This window comes from Microsporum canis, genomic scaffold (genome assembly GCF_000151145.1).
Source record: "Microsporum canis CBS 113480 supercont1.6 genomic scaffold, whole genome shotgun sequence".
NCBI classification, from domain to species: domain Eukaryota; kingdom Fungi; phylum Ascomycota; class Eurotiomycetes; order Onygenales; family Arthrodermataceae; genus Microsporum; species Microsporum canis.
The window spans coordinates 2521910-2544454 of record NW_003299164.1 but is presented as its reverse complement, the minus strand read 5'-3'; the positions used below and the strand labels follow the sequence as shown (position 1 = coordinate 2544454).

The following is a 22545-nucleotide window of genomic DNA, read 5'->3' as shown; positions in this document are numbered from 1 at the left end:
TCTCTTCTTCTTTTTTCTTCCCGTCCACAATCGAATTACATCTGCGTACGTATTGCCTACGTGAGCCTGGAAACGCATGAATAATCGTATTCTAACATAATATTCTCAGTTTTTCATCCTCGTGGAAGATAAAAGCCATGGCTAAAGTGAGCCTCCCTGTTATTGCTATGGTTGGATCAAGATAGCTGATGATTGTTTTATAGTTCGCAAATCAGGGGAGGGGCTCGCGCCCGCAGAGAGGTGGTCGGCGTGGTGGACAGCTGGCGAGGGGTGTGGTGTCGAGGAGGGCCGGGAGAAGGCCAGCAAGGGACGAGGAAGAGGTGGAGGCAGAAGAGGAAAGGCAAGAGGCCGTGAGGCAATTGCTTCGCGGCCTCTCGCTGGCTGAGCAAGCGGCAGAGCTAACCCGTCTCCGGGAGGCGGCGGCAGCTGAGAGAAGACAACTCCTCTGGAAAGAGGAGAGGATTTAGATCCTAGAGGAGGCGATGATGATGAGCCTCCGTCAGGGGCGCTCGTCAGAGCTTGCCGGTGACCATGTCTCTGAATCTGCGCCTGCTCAGCTACTTCCTACTTCGGTGGAAGGAAAGGTGGGGGGGAAAGAGTCTGAGGCTCCGGCTGAAGATTCTACAGTGGCGTAGCTGTGTTTTGTAGCTACCTACCAGCTGGTGCCCCGGAGTTCTGGAGTTTGGGCGTTTGGGATTTGGGCGTTTCGCGGGCGTTTGGGCGTTCTGTTTACCTAGGCAAGACTTGCACCTCTACGCGGTGTCTAGGATTAGTAACCAGATAGCTATCTGGTGAAGCCAAGCAGGTCAGAAGATGTCACATAGCGTTGGTTTACTGGGCTACATATATATATGGCGAATATTAACCAGATTTTGCCTAAATCTCTAGTTACTCTGTTTTACTCCGTGCCAGAAATCTCTTTCTAGTGCGGTTCAATGAATCCGCGCCATGGTTACCTTCACCTCACACACTAGTATTGTGGAGGCCTGGAGGGAATCCGCATAATTACCTGCCTAGTAGATACTCGAGAGAAGCTATTCTATACATTGTCTTTGCTCTATTATTGATGAGGATTATACCCTTATAGTCATTCTTCCACTAGAGGATGATACTATTGGGTTTGCGTAGTCCGCGGTGTTTCACAAGAAGAATTGCCTTCATCGTTCTTAGCCTTCCTAGAGATCTTTATCTGCTACAGCTTTGTCATGCAACTAATCGCGGGAGAATTCGGCTTTATTTTCATGCTGGTCGAACTTCACTCCTTAAACATTTTCCTTAAATGCTGCGCATCCACTATGTACTCTATGTCTGTTCCCAGTAAATAAGTGTGTTCTCTCACGTAAAGTGAAGTCTTTCTTTCCTCTTTCGAACCCTTTGGTGGATCGCGCTTATGTCACGTGAGGTTAACGTTACCTCGGCAACGGCGGCTTGTTGACGCCTAGCCGCTTTAGGAAGCGAGCTATCTTTTTTTGCCTCTCGTTGGCAGTTTCAAAGATAAGATCAAGTTCATGGTCAAGGCGAGCCAGAGCTCTCGGGAGGTAGACCTACATACAGCCTACGACAGCGAGTGACCTCTGCCTCTACACGCCCATAATGGAAGCTCTCCTAGCGCACTCCTTTGACTACCTCTCCTCCTACGACCAGGGCAAGATCCGAAAGGGACTTCGACAGGTCGAGGGCCTACTGGCACAGATATGCCTGTCGCGGTCGAAACTGACAGCTGCAGAGAAGAGGCGGTCTATGATACCACTCGGCTCAGCCCCGTCTCCGCCAAAGTCGACCAGCGAACTGAGTGACGATCCAGCGTTCAGGGAGTTCTACAAGCTCCAGGACGGCTTTCAGTGGAATGGTGAGCGCACTCCGATGTCAATCCTCCATCTGCCTTTTCGCACGCGCGCTAATCCATGAATTTCTCATCTCAGTCGCCCTACGATTGATATCATGTCTCGAACACCTACTTGGCCGCGGGAGCAACGGTACAAACGATCTGCTCATCGTCTCGGCGCTTGACCTCATCCAAGGCATATTGCTCCTCCACCCGCCTTCTCGCGCCCTCTTTGCTCGCGAGATATATATGAACATCCTGCTTGATCTCCTGGAGCCGGCGAATTGTCCTGCGATCCAGTCTGCGACGCTCTTGACACTAGTCACGGCCCTACTCGACACCCCCACCAACACGCGTACGTTCGAGGAACTGGACGGCCTGCTAACGATAACATCCCTATTCAAGCTACGGTCCACATCTCGAGAAGTGAAGCTCAAGCTAGTTGAGTTCCTCTACTTCTATCTCATGCCTGAAACTCCGCAGCTACCGGTCGTGAATGCCAGTGCACCTAGCACTGCTACCGGTCTGCAACGCACCCCGAGCAAGCTCGGGGCTCCATCATCGCGAAGTGTCGACGTTTCTGGACGTAGACGGTCTACGACCAGCACGGATACAAAAACAACCGAAGAGAAACAGGGTCTCCTGGGGAGGTATCTAAGTAACGTCGAGGACCTGGTCGAGGATCTAAAGGAAACTGCACCGTTTGGAAGCGCCGTATTTTAACTATTTTGACGTTTACCTTTCTTTTCTTGGTTTCCTGTCTGCTTTTGGAGTCTCACAACTTGGTATTTTGTTGTTCGAGGCTTTTCCTTTTAGTCTATTCTGCTCCTGCGCGGTGTCATGGCGGTCCGGCTTTTTCTTTGTTTTCTTTTTTGTTCCTTTCACTTCATCAATAATTATGGTAATTTGTTTTCTCTGTACACTCTGTACTCCGTACGATCTCTTATTTCATCCTCGAATCAGCCAGTGGATGGACGAAAAGTTTGATGTTGCCGCCAAAGGGCGCAAGCGGAGTCCCAAATAGAAATCTATTTCCATGAGTCAAGAGTCTCGTATTGCTAGTTATATATTCTAACATGTATTTGCTGTATACTATAAAATCCGGATTGGTATTGTCTGTATATAAAGAAGCGGACATAGCTTATGCCGAAACTTCTTGAAATAACACATACATACAGCTTCCATCGTAGCCAGGACGATATTCCAACATGGTACAGAGTACTACGAAGCCCAAGAGGGAGGTCAAGTACATCGATACTGTCGATGCATATAACCAATGGGCAGAGGTATGCGTATCCTCAACATCTACACGACGGAAAAAAGCGGACAAGCTAACTTGTTCGCAGGTTTACGACACGGACGAAAACTTCCTCCAGGCACTTGATACTCTGGAGATGAAGACCCTGCTGCCGATATTTCTATCTCTGAGCAAGCCGCAAAGCGAGAAAGCAAAGTATGTCGACCTTGGCTGCGGAACAGGGAGAAATACGCTACCTCTTGCTCAACATGCAGCAGAGGCATCTGTTGTCGGCATGGATCCATCGGAGAAGATGCTTGAGCTTGCGCGTAAGCGTACCGCAGAAGTCGGGAATGTGAAGCTGGAATTATATGATATGCTTGCATCTACCGGTCCGCTCGCAAGCGCACTGGAGGCCGACGGAATCATCTCGACGCTGGTGGTGGAACATGTACCGATAAAGGACTTCTTCAACGCAGTGACGAGCATGTTAAAACCCGGCGGCATTCTGTTAGTGACAAATATGCATTCTGAGATGGGCGGCATCAGTCAGGCCGGTTTTGTCGATCCACAGACCGGGGTGAAGATCAGCGGCACAAGCTATGCGCATAGTGCAGAGGAGGTTATCGCAGAGGCTGCTCAGTTTGGGCTGGAGCTGGTAGGAGAGATGAAGGAGGTAATGGTGGACGAGAAACTTGCTCCGCGACTGGGACCGCGGGCTTCAAAGTGGATTGGGATCCGGGTGTGGTTTGGAGGTTGTTTCCGGAGAAAGTGAGCAGGTGAGCTGGTGACTGGTGTAAGGGTATATGAGGATGATAAATGACGAAGTTATTATACATAAAAGAAATGACTCTCTTAATGATGAGCAAGGGATATATCCTACTTTCCAACGCCGTTTCCCCAAACGCTGTCTCTCTTTTTCTTTTTTTGCTAGAAGTAAGTATCCAAGAGTCGTTGACGGTGTTGAACAAGGTTTTCATGTCGGCTGAGATATGTTGCCAGCGGGTTACGCTGCCACCCGAGCGTCTGGTCGAGTATAAGATGGGTATATGCAAAAACGCTGGCATCAAACAAGCCTGGTTTGGCCCTGCCAAAGAAGAAGTTATCACTCCCTAGAACGACAGAAAGAGCACAGAAGGCACTCTTTGCTTCGGCGAGTAAGTCGTCTGCGTCGATATAGGGAGACGCCCGTTGCAGCTGGCTCCTGGCCGCCTCGCGAAGCTGATATGCCAGTACCATTCGCACCGCTGGGTTCGTTGTCGAAGGATTCACGTATGCTTTTCCTGCGATGGACTCGAAGTTGGAGCTATCTAAGTAGACAGTATAGAGCTATTATACACCCCAAGTCAGCAAGTCACTTCTTCGCATTTTTTTCTTTCTTTTTTTTTTTTGTTTAGGGCAAGGTGTCCATACCCAAGCGTCACGTATCCTATGATCTAACAGCGAAGTGTATACCTGCTCTCTCATACCGGCATCCATATCCTGGTCGACATTGGTGTGCTCATCTGCCCATTGCTGTAACTTGTTGGAAGGAACGGGGAGGACGCAGTCTGGCCCGGGGATACCCCCAAGCGTGGGGAGAAGGAAAGGCAAGGCTCCGTTTGGAGATGCATGGTTATTGGAAGGAATTGTACGGAATTGTATGCCGCAGAACTTGAGATATGCCTGCTCTTCCATGTCAGCAAATGCAGCCTATCAAGCAGAGAAACAGGAAGAGAAAGGAGTGAACCCTGACCTGCCACTTGAGACACTGCGGGTTCATTGAGGGCCTCCCCTTCCTAGCAGCCTGTGGACTTGTGAACACATACAACCGGTGCTCATCTGGCAGCTTGTTCGATATACTGCTGCTGGCTGGCGCCGTGTTGGGCGGATATGTCACAAGCGGGAATTGGTCGAAGACACGCTTGATGGGCAAGGGGATCGCAGGGAACCACGATTTGGACTGGCTGGCAGAGTCCTCCTCCGCCATGGCCACAGCTCAATGCCTTTCTTTTTCTTTCTTTCTTTCTTTCTTTTTTTTGTTTTCTATATATCTCGAGTCAAAGTCTTCAGAACCTCTCAAGCGTTTCTTCTATGTTGCTACTTATTTTCTAAAGCCGAGCTAAAGTCACGTGAGAAGCTATCGTCCATGGATGATGACTTGAGGCTTTCACGATAGCTCGACCATCCGCTACAAAGACAGAACTCAAGGCCGAGGGTTTTACTTCTATACCTCCGAGGAAGACACTGTCAACCTACGAGCTCTCATCCTGGAACACGATATCTACTCCCGTCAAACTGCGCTGCATGTTGTCATTACCGGCCGCGGAGCTGATGCAGTGCGGACACTGCTAAATGCGAGAACAGATTCCAAGAAGCCTGCCCGCAATGCTTAAGCGACGAGTGGGACAACTTATTGGTGATAGCTGCGATACACAGAAAAGGAAGCGCACCATTGTCAAGATGCTTTGGGATCATGGTGTGGCGCATGGTCTTCCAGTGTACATAGGCAGGCGCTCGATCGTCTTTCAAGTGTACACAAGTCGGTGACGCTTCGTCGGTCCAAGTTATTGGGCTTTGATGAAATTATGAGCGACCTTTGTGCCGGGCGGGCCTACGATGCGGATGAGGCGGATGCACAGAAACGCCTTGACCAGGCGTTGTTGAGAGCAGCGTTCCATAGGTAATACCAAACAGAATAGTGCCATACGGTGGTTAATATGTGTCTACAAAAGTAAGTAAAGGCCATCAAGCTATTGTCAGGCGTTAGGGTAAGGATATACCCAACATAGTGTTTCGGATAACACTGCCTTGCATATCAGTGCTTCTTCCTCCGATACTGTCAGTATGGGTTCTATGAGCGAGGCGCGGATACATATATATATCTTACAAACACCATGAAGAAAGAACCGTGGTAGGCGCAATGGTAAGACAGAGACGCTGCCTTTATAAAAACGCTACAACAATACGACGCCTCAGCCTTTGTCACAAATAATTTGGGTAGGACACCAATGCATAAACTAGCCCATTACGGAACATGTTCACTCTTCTGCTTTGCTTCCAACACTATGGCAAGCCTAAATGTTTTTAATACAAATTTTTGTAGGGAAACTCTGCTCTATGTGGCAACTAAGGGAAACCGGAAATCGTCAAGAGACTACTGGCGGACAGAGGTTGCACCCGTTATGTGCCTTCCTTAGGCGAGACAGCGCTCATTATCTACTCTCTCACAGGAATATTGAGGATTGGAGAGATTCTACAGGTCGATAACCTTCGCCTTAAGGGGTGAAGGCCATAGACCTAACGGAGCAAGGAAAGACTATTCTACACCGTCTTGCTGATATTAGCGCCAATAACGGGCATTACGACGGAGCTACAGTTCTAGCAGGACGTCTTATCAAACCCGGTTCAAACACTGAAGCGCGTGCCGTTGTACCGGATGACACATACCGGCATATGCTTAAGGGCTATTATCTCCGACTTGCCCTACAAGAGGAGCATCCACCCGCCTACAGACAGATACCACTGCACTATGCACCAAGTAACGGATTAATTGTTGTAGTAAAGACACTACTTATATCTTTGGCGACAATCCAGTTGTGGGAGATTGTGCACGCCTGCACTACGTGCTGTATATACACATCCAGCTAACAGACGCTCACGTACCATAACAGCGAGGCAGCAGATCATCAAGCTTCCACTGGCTCATGGTGCAAGTTAAAGGTGTGTATGGCTGGGCTGTTGTCCACCGGCTGTCCCTCTGAGGAAGGGCGTCTCTCTATAGTATCACTACTTTGTATACGAGAATGTTCATCAGATCTGATTAGCTACTTAGATCTGATTTCTTTGATCATATTTTGTTACTCCAAATAGTATATTCCGTATCAGGTTTAGTCCGCTTATCTAATAACTACGTCGATATCTTTTTTCGTCTTCTCAATATTAGTAGTATATTAACTAATTATTATCATATATACGGAGTACAGCGAGGGTCAAAAAAAAAAAAAAATAAAAGATACGAGTCAGCCATAAAAATAGGTTGCTATTATTGAACTCTTGCGAGCTAGTCTGGAATTGCTTCTCATTCGTTGCGTACTGCAGCACATATCCCTGCCATCACACTTCTCCCCCCCCCCCCCCCCGCCTCGCAGCAGCACCTTACACGCAGGCGTTGGTTATTATTAGCTAAACGAGCGAAGAAGGGAAAAGCAAAGAGAGAGGGAAAGAGAAGAAAAAAAGAGTCGCTTATCCGGATCTTTCTCATAAATCAGCCATCCTGTCGGTCAGCCAGAGAGTGACACTCTCCCATCCGTCCTGACGATCTGTGGCACTCGCTGAAGGGCCTGCCAGCACCCGCAAGCCCCTGACGCAACCCAAGTGGGAAAACGAAGGAATCATGCCTCTGGACGAGGAGGGGGCCAAGTGGTCATGGTTAGACGCCCTTTTATATACCAAAAAAAAAAAAAAAAAAAAAAAAAGCCAAGTTTGGTTCATATGTTATAATGCACGGGCTGACACAGATATCATAGTGAGCCATGCATTCGGGGGCATCGCTCGTCCAAGTGCCAACACTTCGACAGACTCATGATGAAGGTGCCCAAGGCAGGCCGTCCGCTTCAGAAATGTCCTCATCCAAAGGGTACCTGCAGCTGCCAGAAACTTTATGCATTCATGGTTAGAATACCGAAAGGTGAGCATATTATCATTATATCTTATACATCCTTCGGGGCTAATATGGGTTCTTAGGCTCTACTTGTCTATGTCGGCCGCTGTATAAAGTGCCAGCGACTGCCAGTGAAACAGAGCAGCAGCAACCACAACAGCAACCACAACTTCCTAGTAGTTCAACAGTGGCAGTAACAACGACGATGCCGTTGTCTCCAGTGACTCCTGCAACTCCCTCTGCGAGTGCAAACCGCATCCAGAAGCGCTCCAGACGTCAGAATAGTATTCAGGCCTCGGTTGACAGCGTGTCTAGGGGGCTAGGTATGCTGGAATCTCCAGTCCCGGTCAAAAAAGAGTCGTCTACTCCAACAGTCCCCAAGGTGAACGGTTCTACAATGGTAGAAAATGAAGGACCGGAGTCTGGCACATACCAGAAAACGAATGGAAGCCCTACTTCAACAGTAGCACCTGCACTACAAAATGGTGGATGCTGTGGCTCGAAAGGGCAGCCAAAAAACCACCAGGGAAACATACAGAAAGCTCCGGGTTACGAGCTGCCTCATCATACTCTACAGCCTCAACAGATCCAACCCAAGCTACTCCAGAAACAATTTACAACTCCTTCCACAGCATCAGAACCTGCATCTACTCCCGCCCCTCTCCTACTCAACTCTCTAAATAGTGAATACGCACAGTATGCCCCCAGCTCACAGACTGTTCCCACTACAACCTTTTCTTCTCCTGGCAAAAACCAGCAACATCAACAACCACAACAACAATTTAGCTCCTTTGACCAATTTGGGTCATCCGGCAGTTTGGCACTTGGTCTCCCAGCTAGTTTCAGTCCAGCCATGTCTCAGGTTGGATGTAAAGGCCACAACTGTGGTTGTGGGGATGGCTGCCAATGTCTAGGTTGCGCATCCCACCCTTACAATGACACCACACGGCATTACATCCAAGAAATGGGGTATATGATGGCGTCGGAATATGGTGATCAAGGTACTGAGGGAACTGACGAAGTCCAGTCGCCGACCTATAGTGCGCGCGTTCCCCCGGAACTGCACCTAGCTGGCTTCGGGCAAAGCCACTTCTCCCAAGGCTACGCCCATACTACACCATTCCAGCCTCATATATTCGGATATGGTGACGGTTCTTCAATACCGGCAACAATGTCTCAAAACACTAGTGATGGTGAACTGATGATGAGCCCTACCGCCTATTACACTGTTGAATATCCCATCAGTATGCTTGATTCATGCACAAATATTTCAGGGACCTGCCAGTGCACCATGAACTGCACCTGCGTCGGCTGCTTAATACACCAGGGCCACAATGGCATTTCGACTGAATCCTCCCCACCTCCAGACTTACCACAAGTAACGAGTCCGAACGATAATACTCCAGAGCCCATCTCTTTCTATTCAACACAAACGCAAACACCACTGCTTACACAAATGCAGATACAAGCAGGCGCGCAGGCGCATCTGCAAGCACACGTTCCGGTTTCTAATGGATATAATATACACTATCCCAGTCATACAGCTGTGGAGTCTCCACCTGTCTAAATGTCGGCAGATATGATATGGGCCAGGTGTTCCTTTCGATTCTTGTATTTATTTTAAGAACGGTGCGTTATACCCCTAGATAGAGCTATCGCCATGTTCCTTTCTCCTCTCTAAGTCACTATGATGATTAGCAGCGCGATGTTTGGCGTCTGCCCACAGATACATCTTAAATCTAGAAAGCGCAGGCACAATAACGTCTGTTTTAAAAAACATATACAGTACACTCTATTCTGTAGGAAGCGTTGATGTAAGTTAAAAAAAAGTAGTATTGTACAAGCCCCTGACGTTTCCCATGGGGGTTCGAGTGAGATAGATATATGGAGCTGCGCACCGATGAGAATAGGGCAAGACAAAGATAAATAGAAAGCGTTGAATGCCAGATTTCTGTGTATGGATAAATGCATGTGGTGTATTTTTTGGGCTTTTATTGTTAACTTCCCTGACCTCCATCACTTTCGCCATGCACCATTCCCCTGGCAGGCATGATTTAGGATCTTGGGAAGCGGAGGTTCTGAGACCACGGCTGATCGCCTCGTCGGAAAGAAGCTGTTGAAAAAAAAGAAACAAGGTTAGTAACCTTACGCCAATTGACTACCAACCAGCCCGTCTGCACATCATAGCAAAACAGATGGAAAGTGTTTTGAAGATCCATACCATCAGCTTCTTCCCATGCTCGGCCGGCACCGAAACCCAGACCTATCCACGCAGGCCATGCTCGTCTCTTGAACAGAAGGATCGAAAATACAACACCAAAACCGAGACCGACAGAGGATCGAATGAGGAGGGACGAAATTGCGCGGTCCCACTAAATAGTTTCAACCCATCAGCCATATAACCCCCTCCTGCTAGTCATATTTCCGTTTTCTAATTCTTGCCCCTTGTCTTCAAAGTCGAATACGTTAAATTATCCATGAGCCGAGGGGCATACCTTTTCGTTCAGTAGAGTCTCGCTGACAGGTTTGCTGGCACGAGGCACAGGCTGTGTAGATTCGACGGAGTCAGCCATCTTGACAAGGCCTAGATGGCATCTGTAAGCATGTGAGCCCAATTGACGGTTAGCCAGTATCCTACTTACCGTGGTGTGTGTGTCTGAAGGAGAGTCACGGAGGTTGTGTTTTGTTCTTACTTGCTTCGATTGGGCTTTCGTCAATTTGGACGTCGGGACGGCGTCGGAAGATCTTTACTCCTGGATGCATAAAAAATATCCTTGCAAGCTGACCATATCAAAAAAAAAACCATCGCGGAGTTGGGAAGAAGATAGCATGAGGTCGCCTTTACAAGGGGACAGTAAGTGTGGTTAGGATGGTTCCAGAGTCCAAGGTAGGGTAATGTCATTTGGTTTCCTTTTTAACCTTGAACTTTGCTAATTTTCTACAAATACAGACCCCCGCGTATCAAGCATTGCTTGCGCTGGAGAAAGGGATGTCAAGCTCTCCAATTGAACAGCTCATAGAGGCTGCTAGGGTTACCGGAATCGATCTTGAGAGCTATAGAGGCCAAACTTCGATTAGCGATAGTGAACTCCCCCCAGTTACGTCGGCTCTCTCTGCACCCAAGGAGGAATGGGTCCTGCGATGGTTGTTGAAGAAGCTAAAGGGCTCAACCGATGAACCGAACGAATACCGAAATAATAAGCAAGCTTGGATACTGTTACGTGCTCTCTTTCGACGAATTCCTATTAGGAGTCTGGCGTTTACGCTAAACGAAAATGATTTCTTATCTATACTTCGAGATTCCTTGGTGGCCTTCGACTGGGCGAGCAGCCAGGAAACCAATTCTCTGAAAGTAGACTATAGCTCAAAAGCAGGGGCACAGCTGAAACGTATACCGGAATCGGATTCTTCTACCCGAAGTCGGAAACGCAAACGGACAGACGCCTCTAACGTGGACATCCCGAAAGATGAGAGCACGCATGATTCCCAGTGTGATGATTTCCTTGCGATCCTCGAATCCGTCAATACTCTTCTAAAGCTCGCTGATCAGCTTCCTCAATCTAAGCTTTCACTAAAAGCCCAGCTTAAGCTTATCTTTCGCGGAGAGGCCAAAACAAGTGCTGTTATCCTAGGGATTTCCTGCAGTCATGCTCAGACTGCCGTTAACCGGGTCAATATTACTAGCGCAGCTTCGTTTACACAGCGACTTTATGTGTCTCTTATACCGGTGTTAGAAATATGGGAACTCCGTTCAGATCATTTTGAGAATGGGTCAACCAGTTCTAGTAATGTATATTTTATATCCTTTACCATTATCGTGCTCTTCCAAAAACTAATTTTCCTGTCAGGAAGTGTTTGTATCTCATGCCTTGGTTGGTGTATTGGGATTAATTAAAACAATACGCCAATATCCTGGAAGCCCGGAACTTGTCAATGGTCTCGAGAGATTGGTAGCCCTTCATACTGTCCTCAATCTCCGCGAAGCGTACTTCTCCTCAGAAGCCGTAACTTCCAGTAGTGAGAGCAACCTGAAGAAAGTGCGGCACCTCAGCAATGAATTTAAATCGAGGTTAGGGCCTGTTCTTTCTAGTGCGGATGCCAGCATTCTTCCCACACTCTTTGATATTTCTATCCGTGCTATGCCTAGAAATAATTTTCGACGGCAGCTTCACGAAACACCCTGGTTAGAATCGTTTGCTATTTGCCTTATGTCTCAAGCAGGCTACCCACTCAATGAAGACCAGGTCACAGGTTCTGTTACAGAGGGAGTTCACTGGTTACAAGAATTTCTGGATGTAGCTATCCATAGAAATCTCAAACTCTCCTTGGGGGTCCTCGTCCAAATAGCAAGCCGATATTCTGGTCTCTCAAACGCCCAGAATGGAATTGAATGGCACCTAATAGCTCGGATAGTGCAGCTTGACGTGGATGTGTTCCTACTGAATTCTGGCATAGAGCAGTCCGCCGTCTTGCTAAACTCCCTACTCAACGGTATAACAATTTTATCGCTCCAAAAATGCCCCGCCTCAAGTGAAATTCACAATGTAATAAAACGTGAAATTGTCATTCCACTAGCACGAGGATTTTTCAATGCTAGAGACGGGTCAGCCTTTATCCGAATATGGACCGAACAGCTTTCCCAAGTGGAGTCAGCGCGGCAGACTGATGAAAAAAACCTCTTGATTTCCATCTGGGAAGACGACGAAGTAGTCAAAGCTTGCGGGGGCTGTTTAGCAGTTTCAGGCGCTCAGCTTGACACACAGGTAGTGGATATCTTGGGCAAGGCACAACCAATTAAGTCTTCTCTACTTGAATCTTCAAGCGCATATTCTTATTTGGTTGTACTTGACTCTATCCTAATGTCCCCAATAAAAGGAGGTCTCGATACTATTTCAACTGTTCATTATGAGCAAACATTTGAAAAGTTATTCACCCTTTTATCTTCTAGTCTTCCAAGAGTTTATTGGAGATGGAGAGTATGGCGGTGCATACAAAACTCTGTTTCCCGGTACCCAGATTGCTCGGAAGCAATTCAGTTTGATATAAAAGGCTCATTGGTTCCTATGGCTCTCCGTAAGCTGGAACTCTTCGCTCAAAGTTGCAGCTCTATCTCACCTCAAGATTGTTTGGAGACTTTTATGTCTCTCGGTTTCCTCATATGTCTTTGCAATAAAGCATTGGGGGATTCTTTCAATGAGTATATAAACGGGGCAACCTATGCTTTACTACAAAACTTCAAACCTCTCTTAAGGTCCGGGTCAACCGCGTGGGATGGTCGAATGGAAACACTATCAACTCCGGCGGCTGTTAGTATTGCTTGCGGTGCCGCTTTGCTTTCCAACAGCTCGATTATGGCCCGGCTGCCCCCTAACACCCGGCAACTCCTATTTACTGGCATTATCTCATCCCTTGAGGTTGGCCCAGCCTCCACAATAAAAAGCCAACTCTCTGAAATTTGGAAAGATTTTCTGTCATCACGATCCACCTTAGAATTGTCTTCTATCGTGGATGATCTTGTCAATGTGATCTATGATAAGCTTACAAAAAATGGGGCTCCATCTAAGTTGCTAATCAGCAGTCTCCTGTATACCCCTACTCGCCTAATTCCCCGCTCACAACGTGGTTCAATTGCAGACCTTCTTCAATCCTTTTTCTTAGATGGTAAAGTCAAATCGGAGATGAAGTTGGACGCGTTATTGCTTATGACCAGGCTGGTGGAAGTTTCGAGGTTGTCAGCTCAAATAACCAGTGATGAGGATAAAATCTGGGAAATTTCACGTTCAGTAAATGTGGATAGTGAAGATAACGTTCAGTTACTTTTCGATGCTTTCAAAAAATTCCACGGAGTTATTATAAGCCGATTCGAAGCGGCACCTGGAGATTCCGTGACGAAGTTTATTAAGAACCTCTATTCAAGGGCAACGAAATCAGTGCCCAGGAGTTACCGAACTATGGAATATCCCCTATTTATCCTCTCCCTTTCGCTTTTGTACAAACATGAGCAGAAGCTCGACAGCAAGGAGAAGTTCGAGATAATCTGTGCCCTACGACAGAAAACGTTCAATGACCTTATTTCGGATCTACACTCCCTAGCCAAAACAATAAAGAAGGCATCTGGTGAACCCGATACTGTCAATTTAGCTGGAACTTTGTGCATGTTAGACACATTCCCAGACCTCCAACATGAGAGCAAAGATTTGCGGAAGAAGATTCGCAAAATTGAGGAATACATGTCTAAATACAATTCACCTGAACATTTAAAGAAACAAGCTAGACTACTTAGTGTGACCTCAAAAGCTCCAGGTGCCGACATTGAATCTCGCTTACATGACTACATGGCGCTATTTCCACTTGAACAACTGCACGGAAGGGATCAAAGAACCCTCGTCCAAAAGATAAATATTCAAGTATTGGAGATGGGAGAGGACGCAGTCGTTCAATTAATTCATAATATTTGCGAAGCGGAATTGCTTGAGGGAAAAAACGGCTACCGACTTCTATTGCTAGGCATGGCAATAGTTAGCTTGGATCCAATCCAAGACAGAGAATCTTTAGTGTCACGCGAACTGTCAACAGCTTTCACTAAAATTTCGGTAGCATTCTCCCATACGGCATCCATCGAGTCATTCTGCCTAGCAGCAGAATCCCTTGATACCATTCTTCGGTCACAATCTAGGTCTGTTACTCAATGGAACATAGACAATCTACTGGCCAATATATCCCTAATCTTATCTCCCTCTGGCCCACTAATCGATATTAAATTCGCGGGTACTATTCACTCCCGGCTCTGCAAACTGCTTGGTACCTTGTTTGGTCTATATCGACAAAAACTTAGTGGTAGATTCCACCTAGTTCTCCCGATAATGCAAGCCCTCTTACGGTGCTTATTCACCAGCAATAAGAAGGCGTCAGGCTCATCTGGAGCTGGGTTAGCTCTTCCAGCTTGGGTTATAGGTTCTTTTGGCCTTGAAGCGGAGCATGGCACACGGTTTGCCCGCCTCCTTAGCGCCCTCTGCGATCCAACTGTGTCCTCGGTCCAACGACATGGAGGTGCCCATTCACGGCAGGCATTGAATGATAATACAAAGAAGATGAGAAGTTTGGCAGGCCAGTATCTGCAGTACCTTGTTATGGAGTACTCATCGTGCCAATTGAAGGGGCATATTTCCCCCGAGATGAAAGCAGCGCTGATGCCCGGGATGTATGTGGTACTAGATGTCATGTCACAGAGTACAATGCGTGCCATGAACGCAGGGATGGATTCTTCAAGTCGTGCGGTGTTTAAGACGCTCTACGATGATTATATTCGATTCGGGAAGTGGGATCACAATTAAAAGTCTTCATTTTCTATTTGACTAGCTGCAGCGTTCTAGCATAGTGTCGGCCGGTTTGGTTGTACAGTGTACCCAAGTATATAAGCTAGGTTGCAATGTGTATAGACATTAGAAACAATGATACCATTAATGGCTGTGAATTTGATATTTTCCCTATACAGGGCGAGAGCGGAAGCTATAATGTGCGCCTGGTTATCCTGGAAGCAAGCTATTGACTCGGCAACCAGCTTCATATTCGTAATAGATGGTTCAGAAATTGGCAAGGCACTCAAACAACGTGTAACTACCTCCTTTATTCTGATGATTATCATTTTTGATGATGTTCTTCGAAGCTGTCAATCAGCCTGTATAATCGTGCCTTTTCTTGGGGGCCTCCGAATATACTGTCAACTCCTTTCCTACAAATTTCAAACAAGATAGAACGGTCAAGGTTGAAATTCTCCGCCGCTAGCAAATATTCGTTAGACACTGGGCTGCAAAAAAAGCCCACATCATCAGTCTGTCATTTATTAGAGTCAGCAACGCCATTCACATTCAAAGTTTGTAGGTTGGTTTGAAACCTACGCAGAGGATTATGGGGCACTCCTTGTGCCTCCAGTAGCTAAAATGATGATCTGGGTAGCTTCCTGTAATTAGTTTTGCATGTACGTTACACGATAAACATAGTTCAAGCCCTAACTTGCGCCGAACAATCTCGTCTTTGATATCGTCAGGGACGTTGATTACATGGCCAAGCCTATCGGGTTGAAAAGAGAGTAATGTCGTAAGCTCCCTCGGCGACGACGAGAACTCTACCTCTGCAAAGTGCAAAGTAACACCTAATCCGTTTTGTTTTGCTTTGGAAAATGCAGCTTTAAAGATGGATACGTCTCCTTTTGAAGGGTTCCCACCTAATTCAACCCCGACGACCCCACGGTGTTTAAACTGAATAGCAAGGTCCACAACGATTTCAGCTTCGGCGGCTGATTTCGTACGATCAACGGATAAAATAAGATATGTCGACATTGCCTCGTTCTTGAACTCATCTATAACCTCGAGAACTGTAGAGACGTACTTTTCTTTCGAGATTCCATGCTCTTGGCTTTCTCGAGGCGTTGTTCTCAGCTCAAGATATCGCACTCCATCATCCTGAAAGTCTTGAAGAACGCGTCTGGTGGAATAGCGTAGGCTTTCTAGGTCACTACATAGCAGATAGATCAAATTGGAAAAGACCTGAAAGAACCTAGTGTTTTCCTCTGTTAGTGTCGACATCAGTATATGGTATGGTTTCATAATTGATTTCACGTATAAGATAAGCGCCAGATAATTTAATCGAGACTGAGAACATATCAAAGCGATGTGATAATGAAGAAAACACGTACGTCTTCAAAGAATAGTCAACTTTCCCCGGCGGCATGGCTATCATTGGGTCGGGAATTTGTAAATCGGAGTCTCGTTCCCTTTTACGCAGCCATATTTCCCGAAGACATTCCCGTGTTATGCTTCCACTTAAGTGTGCATGAAGCTGATTTATGTTTAGTTCAAGCAGTCATTGCAGTTTTGCGTCATATAGTGCGGGAGTCTCATACCTCTATCTTTGGAAGGGCCTTGGTGAAAGCAGCAGTAACTTCAGTAGATTTCTCCATTATTTCGATAGACACACCGTACAGAGTATATCATATTTATCGCCTTTTTTTTTTGGATATGCTCATTTACAGGCCATGGACGGTGGAGTCAAATGAGTTTGAAGTTGAAGGTTTGCCTGCCAAGCTTATTTTAGAGTAATCACGTGAGCACTATAACTTCCCGTTGCCAAGACCTCTCGTTTTTAAGGTTTGATCCGAGGGTCTAATACATAGTAATTTACTCAGATGAAAGTCTATAGAAAGCTTTGTATGGAGTACGTTAATTCTCGAAAGAAAGGAAAAAATATCTCAATTTTAACTGCAATAGCAAGGTACATAACGGGCTTCTGAAGTACGATGTTAACTTCGTACCACTGGTTTGAGCTTCACCATAAGAGGTTCTTTCCTCCATAGGCCGTATATACTTTGGTTCCTGGTCCAATTTGTGGACTCCGATGAAAGTTCCAGATCAAAATTCCACAGAATTCGCGCAAAGACTAGTCGCATTTCACCCTTTGCCATCCTATAAGAGGGAATAAGTTAGTACCTTAGTGCCAGTATGGTACGCCTAAAGACAAGCACTTACCCCTGGCCTATGCAATTTCGAGGACCAATTGAGAATGGCTGGAATATCTCCCTGGAGTCATCCTTAAATCGGGGATCATTAAGCCAGCGTTCGGGGATAAACTCCTCGGCACGTAGAAAGTTACGTTCTGAGTGATATGCAGCCAGCTGAGAAATGGAAACAACGGTCTATATATAATGTCAGTAAGCAATTAAACTCAACCGTAGTAATGGATTATCGCGCGTTGGGCAGATCCATGGGATGATGTATGTGTCAACTTTCTGGGGTAGGATAAATAACGTACGTTTTCTGGTATCCAGTAACCGCATACAGATTTCCCCCCTTTAGGAATAGTGCGAGCCATTATGGCAGGCACAGGAGGGTATGTTCGCAATGTTTCAGTAAGGACAGCAATCAGATATGGCAAATTATCCAGTTCACTTATCGTAATATCTTTTTCTTCTTTGAAACTCGATCGGACCTCTTGAACTAGGCGTTGGTAAATTGAGGGGTTCCTGAGGAGATAAAAGGTGGCACCGCTCAGTGCAGTCGCAGTAGTTTCACTTCCGGCAAGTAGGAGGGTTGAGGCGTTGGACGTCAGTTCAGCGTCGGTGAAATCGCCTCTATCATTATGAGACAAAATATACGACATAAAATCTCTCTTGTCAGGGTCCCCCTTTTCAACTCTTTGCTTTATCGTTTCGAAGGCAAACTTTTCAAACTGTAGAACAGTTTCCAGCGCATCGGAGCGCACAAAGAAGCGTTGAAAGATGCCAAGAAGTGGGAGGCGTTTAAAAGGCTGAGTGCGAATGAGATGGAAAAAGAAATCATTAACCATGGCGATCACGTAGTGAGGCTTCCTGGTCTCAAGGCACCCGAATGTCTGGCCAAAAGCCAAGTCTCCAATAATGTCAAAGGTGGTCCAGTTATATCGTTTTGTCATGTTTACCGGCTCCGATCCATGTTCTTTGATATGTAGTTTCAGTCCAGATATCAGGAGGTCTACAAGGCGCTGCATGATGCCTTCCTGGCCTCGCAATGCCTTTTCTGAAAACGCATGCGAAAGCATGCGGCGATGCCGAGTGTGCTCCGTAACATCTTCATCGGCTATGCCAAAACCACGCTTGCTTGCAACACGGAACGAATCGTCTCTTTTAAACTGGCCATTACGGCTTTTAGAGCCGTAGATCTCTTTCCACACCGAGGGGGTATTGAATGAGACATCTCTGGGCGATGTCCGGACTACAGGCCCGTACTTGTCATGAAGAGTCTTCAAAGTGAATGGCCATGTCCCCCAGTAGGATCCCCATAGAAAAGGAATTTGCGAGACGGCATATAGTTTCGGGCCTGGAATCGACGCCATAGGATGAAGGAATAAGTTATAAACAACCGTTCCAATGGCGTAAAGTATCTAGATTTGACCATTCAGCGACTGATGAAGCAAAGCCAGGTGTGTTTGACATACCGCAAGTGAAACCAGAATGGCACACCCATCAGCGACCGTTAGGTCTACTAAATGTAGAGGAGCCATGATGCAGTAATACCCTAGATATAAAGAGGCGTGACAACCTTACTATAATCTAGGGAGGAGAACAGAGCCAACAGATCGCTTGAGAAGGAGGACCTGAGCCTTTAAGTAGTTATCCTCGAGGCTATGGGGACGCTTCGAGGTGGAAATCTTTGCATATCAACCCGGGGACCCGGCCGCCTGACACAAAAAGTTTTATGCCATTGTATAACGAAAGCCAGTGACCGCCCAGGCCGTCAGGATGGCTTGCTGCGCATCCGCTTCTTTGTTGCCTGGCGGGGGGGAGATAGGTATATAACAATGAATGGTGCATATGCAACTTTGAGCAGTTAACCTGGCGATCTCCGGGGCGCCGCTACGCCTTTGGTTTCAAGACATCCGCTCTCTAGCTATAGACAAGGATATGGAATAATGTGAATACCCCAGAGAATCAAACTACTGGGGGACTCTGGAATGGCCTTGTCTTTCAATGGCTAGTGATACCCGTTCGTGGCGAACTTGTATGCGGCTTGTAGCACCACCACCATTGGTGTACTTGTGTATGCATGTACTCCGCATAACTGCTCCATATACACACGTAGTGAGTAGTTAACGAGTTGGTGAATAAAACGGCGACGCTGTATCGTCAAGTGTAGTTACTCTCGCAGTCTGCGGTTTCTTCTATTGTCGGGTTGTCTCTGGCTGGGATAAAATCCATCCTGCGGAAGTTCACCACGATATAAACCGGCTGGCAGTTCCAGGCAGCCCGTTAAGCTGTAAGGAGTCAATTCTGGAACAAACTGTTTATTAATAAAGGCTTGAAGGACAGGGGTGGACGTTTACATGCTTCGTACTCTGTATATACAGACAGTGCTTTGGATGAAGCGGATCAATCCAAGAGAGTAGAAAAGAACTCCCGGGCTCCGACACACCCAGACACACCCAGACACACCCAAGAGAGAGAGGGTGGGGGATAGCCAGAAGCTCTTGTTAGCCAGAAGTTCTTGTTGGTCATATTATCAGGCATGTAAGTTACAGCCACATCTACACATATTTCCGGCTCTCTTACAACCGAGAATTGAACGTAAAAACTCCATGCATGGTTACAAAAGTCGGATTTCGGAGCACTGCTTTGCCGGAGGTAATGCGCATGGTATTTACATGGATAGCCTTGAGCAGACAGAGTGTTCAATGCCGGACCAATGGACAAGGGTGGTACATGCTGATGGTTGTGGGAGCCTGTCTATGCAACAAGGATGTCTTGTCATGGAAGATAAGTCAAATAGAAGCCGGGAGAGCCTCAACAAAGGACAAAGAAAGGGGAAGAAGAATTGGCATTTCTACTATAGCTAAGCAAGCGTAGAGACGCAGGAGGCTAGGCTGATTGCTTTGAATAAACATAGTGGAGAACGGCCATACATCGGGCTGCCAGCAGTTATAACAATAATAACGTAGAAAGTAAGCTGATTTAAGGAAATAACTCATGAGGGTCCATTCTGGCATTTTGCGCCTTGGCATACATACATATATAAAGCCTAAGCCTGTCGTGAGGCGTCAGCGTTACTTATGTACAGCGAGTTGCGTGCCATAACAAGGTAATATATGATTTGATTTGATGCCACATAGACCGATCACATATTCAACTCCCCCGGCGGAAGAGAGGGGGAGGTTAGGTGAGGCCACGAGCAAGTAGTAATGATATCGCCATCAAACCGCGCATGCCACACAGGCCGCGCGAAGCCATGCGATCTTTGAGCCTGCGGGGCGTCTGGCTTTCAGCAGCAGCAGGTGTAGCAGCAGCTCCACATATCGCGAGCTAGGTATGGATAGCTTCTATCTCTTTCATTCAAATTGTTTTTTTTTCTGTCCCGCCCCTTTTCCCCCTTTTCTGATATCAGTTTGCGAAAATCCGTAGTTTCATGTCCACACCACCGGTTGCAATAACACATCGGATCTGGACATCTGGACCCTCGGTTTTCTTGCTATCGCCGTTTCTTCCATCGCCTGCTCCGTGGCCCGTGGGTGTGTCCTTGAATATAGATGGAGCCCATCTTAGACAGGTAATGAACCGTTCATGTGCATCCCTCATCACCTTGATGCATTTGCCTTCTTGGCTTAGATCCCAACACCGTAATGTCCTGTCGTCCGACACCGAAAATAGATATTTGCCGCCAGGATGGAAGGCCAGTGCCCGTATCCAGTTGTCATGTCCTACCAACGTCATCAGGCAAGTGCCTCGGGCATCCCACAGCTTGATCGTCTTATCTCGAGAACCAGTGGCCATAAATTCAGCCGTGCTACTGGCAGCCGGGGGTTTCTTTAGCCCGGTGAGCGGTGAAAGATACTGGTATGAAGAAGACGGCGCGAGAGCACAACACTCATTAAAGTGATCGTGCCCAAACATTGTCACTTTGCTTTCCGGGTTCGAGACGGAGATATCCCATAGCCTAGCAGTGCTGTCGTCTCCGGTGGAGAGCAGGAACCTCCCGTCCGGAGAAGGATAAACGTCTCGTACCCAAGCAGTATGGCCCTGTAGTGTTCGCACGCAGTATCCGGTGTTGACATCCCATATCTTTAGAGACTTGTCTCTACTTGCGCTGACCAGTAGGTTACCCGATGACGGCGCCCCCGAAGCACCCAGGGGTATAAATCGAACCGCACTAACACTGTGGTCATGGCCCAGCAAAGTCCGTATGTTCTTATACTCGTTCGCGGGATCCCATAGTTTAATGCTTAAATCTGAGCTGCACGACGCCAGGAGTATGCCGCCCCTCGGCCCTCCAAAGTCCACGTCCACGACCGCGCGCGTGTGACCCTTGATCGTCCGCTCCAGCTCTCCCAGCTCCCAGTCCCATATCTTGATAGTACAATCATCAGACCCCGAAGCAATGGAGGAGAATATAGGATGAAATGCGACGCTGTTAATGGTGTCTCGGTGTGATTCCAAAGCGTGTCGAGCAGGGGCGGTCGGGATCCAGGAGGCAGGGTCCTTGTTGCGTTTAGCGAGGGAGATAGGTGTCGCATTATCAAGCTCAGTCTGTAGCGCCGACATCCGGGATTCAAGGTCCATAATCTGCCGGTGGAATCGACGGTTAGAACATGCTTTCATAAAAGTATAAATGCGCAAGAGATCCAGATATGTAACGACGTGCCTTTTTCTGTAGCCGGACTACGCTCGTCCATTTCTTCTCCAGCAACGTCTCATATTTCTTCGCCGTTGCCGTGTCAAACGCATTCTCACTTAGATTCAGCTCCGCCCTCAAGGTGTTGGCCGTGTTCAGTAGATTATTAGCAGTGAGGTATGCTATGATTGATTTATGACTATGCACACGCCCGGTTAGCTTCCTGATCTATCCCAGCATTGCCAGCAACCCATAGGCCATGACAAGCCAGCACCTACAGCTCTTCAGCTTGCCGATTGGTCAATATCGGACTCATCTTCAGCGGCTCTTATCACGGCAAGGGCCTTATTCGTTTCGTCTTCCCAAAAGGCCCAGGGCCCCCTCTATGAAGGGTCACTTTCGGCTGTTTTTTTTCCTCCTTTTTGCCGCTAATGATGGTCGACGTCAGGACAAGCTGGTGGGATAGCGTGGGGAGGGGGGGGGGGGGGGGGAAGGAGGGTTGAGTAGTTGGGTAGTTATCTGTGGTCTAGGCGCAAGCTGGGGCGGTCAAGGGGAAGCAGGACGCAAGCGCGGAGCTGTAGGCCAAGGGACTAGGAAATGCCTGAGGGAGCAGAGATGTCGGTGACGACTTGGGCGAGCTGGAGTGTCTGCGGCGGTTGTTCGTCTCTTGGGCCTTTGGGCAAGTTTCGTCCTTCTTCTTCGTTATATT

The 22545-nt window shown here is 47.3% G+C and overlaps 9 protein-coding genes across 9 annotated transcripts; 4 read left to right on the top strand and 5 right to left on the bottom strand.

The window, feature by feature from the left end:
• Positions 1 to 1593: 1593 nt before the first annotated feature.
• MCYG_07082 (cell division control protein 14) lies at positions 1594 to 2548 on the top strand (the record flags this gene model as incomplete). Its single annotated transcript, XM_002845072.1, has 2 exons — positions 1594 to 1849; positions 1923 to 2548. 2 exons carry the CDS (start codon positions 1594 to 1596, stop codon positions 2546 to 2548), a joined length of 882 nt encoding a protein of 293 aa, XP_002845118.1.
• A 485-nt stretch (positions 2549 to 3033) lies between these two features.
• Positions 3034 to 3837, top strand: MCYG_07081 (methyltransferase; the record flags this gene model as incomplete). The annotated part of the gene is made up of 1 exon (XM_002845071.1): positions 3034 to 3837. The coding sequence occupies one exon, from the start codon at positions 3034 to 3036 to the stop codon at positions 3835 to 3837; it is 804 nt and encodes a 267-aa protein (XP_002845117.1).
• Positions 3838 to 3992: 155 nt separating this feature from the next.
• MCYG_07080 (conserved hypothetical protein) lies at positions 3993 to 5031 on the bottom strand (the record flags this gene model as incomplete). The annotated part of the gene is made up of 3 exons (XM_002845070.1): positions 3993 to 4391; positions 4476 to 4727; positions 4798 to 5031. 3 exons carry the CDS (start codon positions 5029 to 5031, stop codon positions 3993 to 3995), a joined length of 885 nt encoding a protein of 294 aa, XP_002845116.1.
• Positions 5032 to 7576: 2545 nt separating this feature from the next.
• Positions 7577 to 9271, top strand: MCYG_07079 (conserved hypothetical protein; the record flags this gene model as incomplete). Its single annotated transcript, XM_002845069.1, has 2 exons — positions 7577 to 7715; positions 7788 to 9271. The coding sequence occupies 2 exons, from the start codon at positions 7577 to 7579 to the stop codon at positions 9269 to 9271; spliced, it is 1623 nt and encodes a 540-aa protein (XP_002845115.1).
• Positions 9272 to 9758: 487 nt separating this feature from the next.
• MCYG_07078 (DUF543 domain-containing protein) lies at positions 9759 to 10277 on the bottom strand (the record flags this gene model as incomplete). Its single annotated transcript, XM_002845068.1, has 3 exons — positions 9759 to 9817; positions 9926 to 10076; positions 10200 to 10277. The coding sequence occupies 3 exons, from the start codon at positions 10275 to 10277 to the stop codon at positions 9759 to 9761; spliced, it is 288 nt and encodes a 95-aa protein (XP_002845114.1).
• Positions 10278 to 10573: 296 nt separating this feature from the next.
• Positions 10574 to 15038, top strand: MCYG_07077 (conserved hypothetical protein; the record flags this gene model as incomplete). The annotated part of the gene is made up of 3 exons (XM_002845067.1): positions 10574 to 10591; positions 10655 to 11494; positions 11553 to 15038. The coding sequence occupies 3 exons, from the start codon at positions 10574 to 10576 to the stop codon at positions 15036 to 15038; spliced, it is 4344 nt and encodes a 1447-aa protein (XP_002845113.1).
• Positions 15039 to 15345: 307 nt separating this feature from the next.
• Positions 15346 to 16663, bottom strand: MCYG_07076 (adenosine/AMP deaminase family protein; the record flags this gene model as incomplete). The annotated part of the gene is made up of 4 exons (XM_002845066.1): positions 15346 to 15537; positions 15603 to 16260; positions 16400 to 16542; positions 16607 to 16663. The coding sequence occupies 4 exons, from the start codon at positions 16661 to 16663 to the stop codon at positions 15346 to 15348; spliced, it is 1050 nt and encodes a 349-aa protein (XP_002845112.1).
• A 339-nt stretch (positions 16664 to 17002) lies between these two features.
• MCYG_07075 (benzoate 4-monooxygenase cytochrome P450) lies at positions 17003 to 18738 on the bottom strand (the record flags this gene model as incomplete). The annotated part of the gene is made up of 4 exons (XM_002845065.1): positions 17003 to 17165; positions 17229 to 17395; positions 17512 to 18618; positions 18673 to 18738. The coding sequence occupies 4 exons, from the start codon at positions 18736 to 18738 to the stop codon at positions 17003 to 17005; spliced, it is 1503 nt and encodes a 500-aa protein (XP_002845111.1).
• A 1870-nt stretch (positions 18739 to 20608) lies between these two features.
• Positions 20609 to 22152, bottom strand: MCYG_07074 (nuclear distribution protein nudF; the record flags this gene model as incomplete). The annotated part of the gene is made up of 3 exons (XM_002845064.1): positions 20609 to 21787; positions 21867 to 22035; positions 22115 to 22152. The coding sequence occupies 3 exons, from the start codon at positions 22150 to 22152 to the stop codon at positions 20609 to 20611; spliced, it is 1386 nt and encodes a 461-aa protein (XP_002845110.1).
• Between the last annotated feature and the right edge of the window lie 393 nt (positions 22153 to 22545).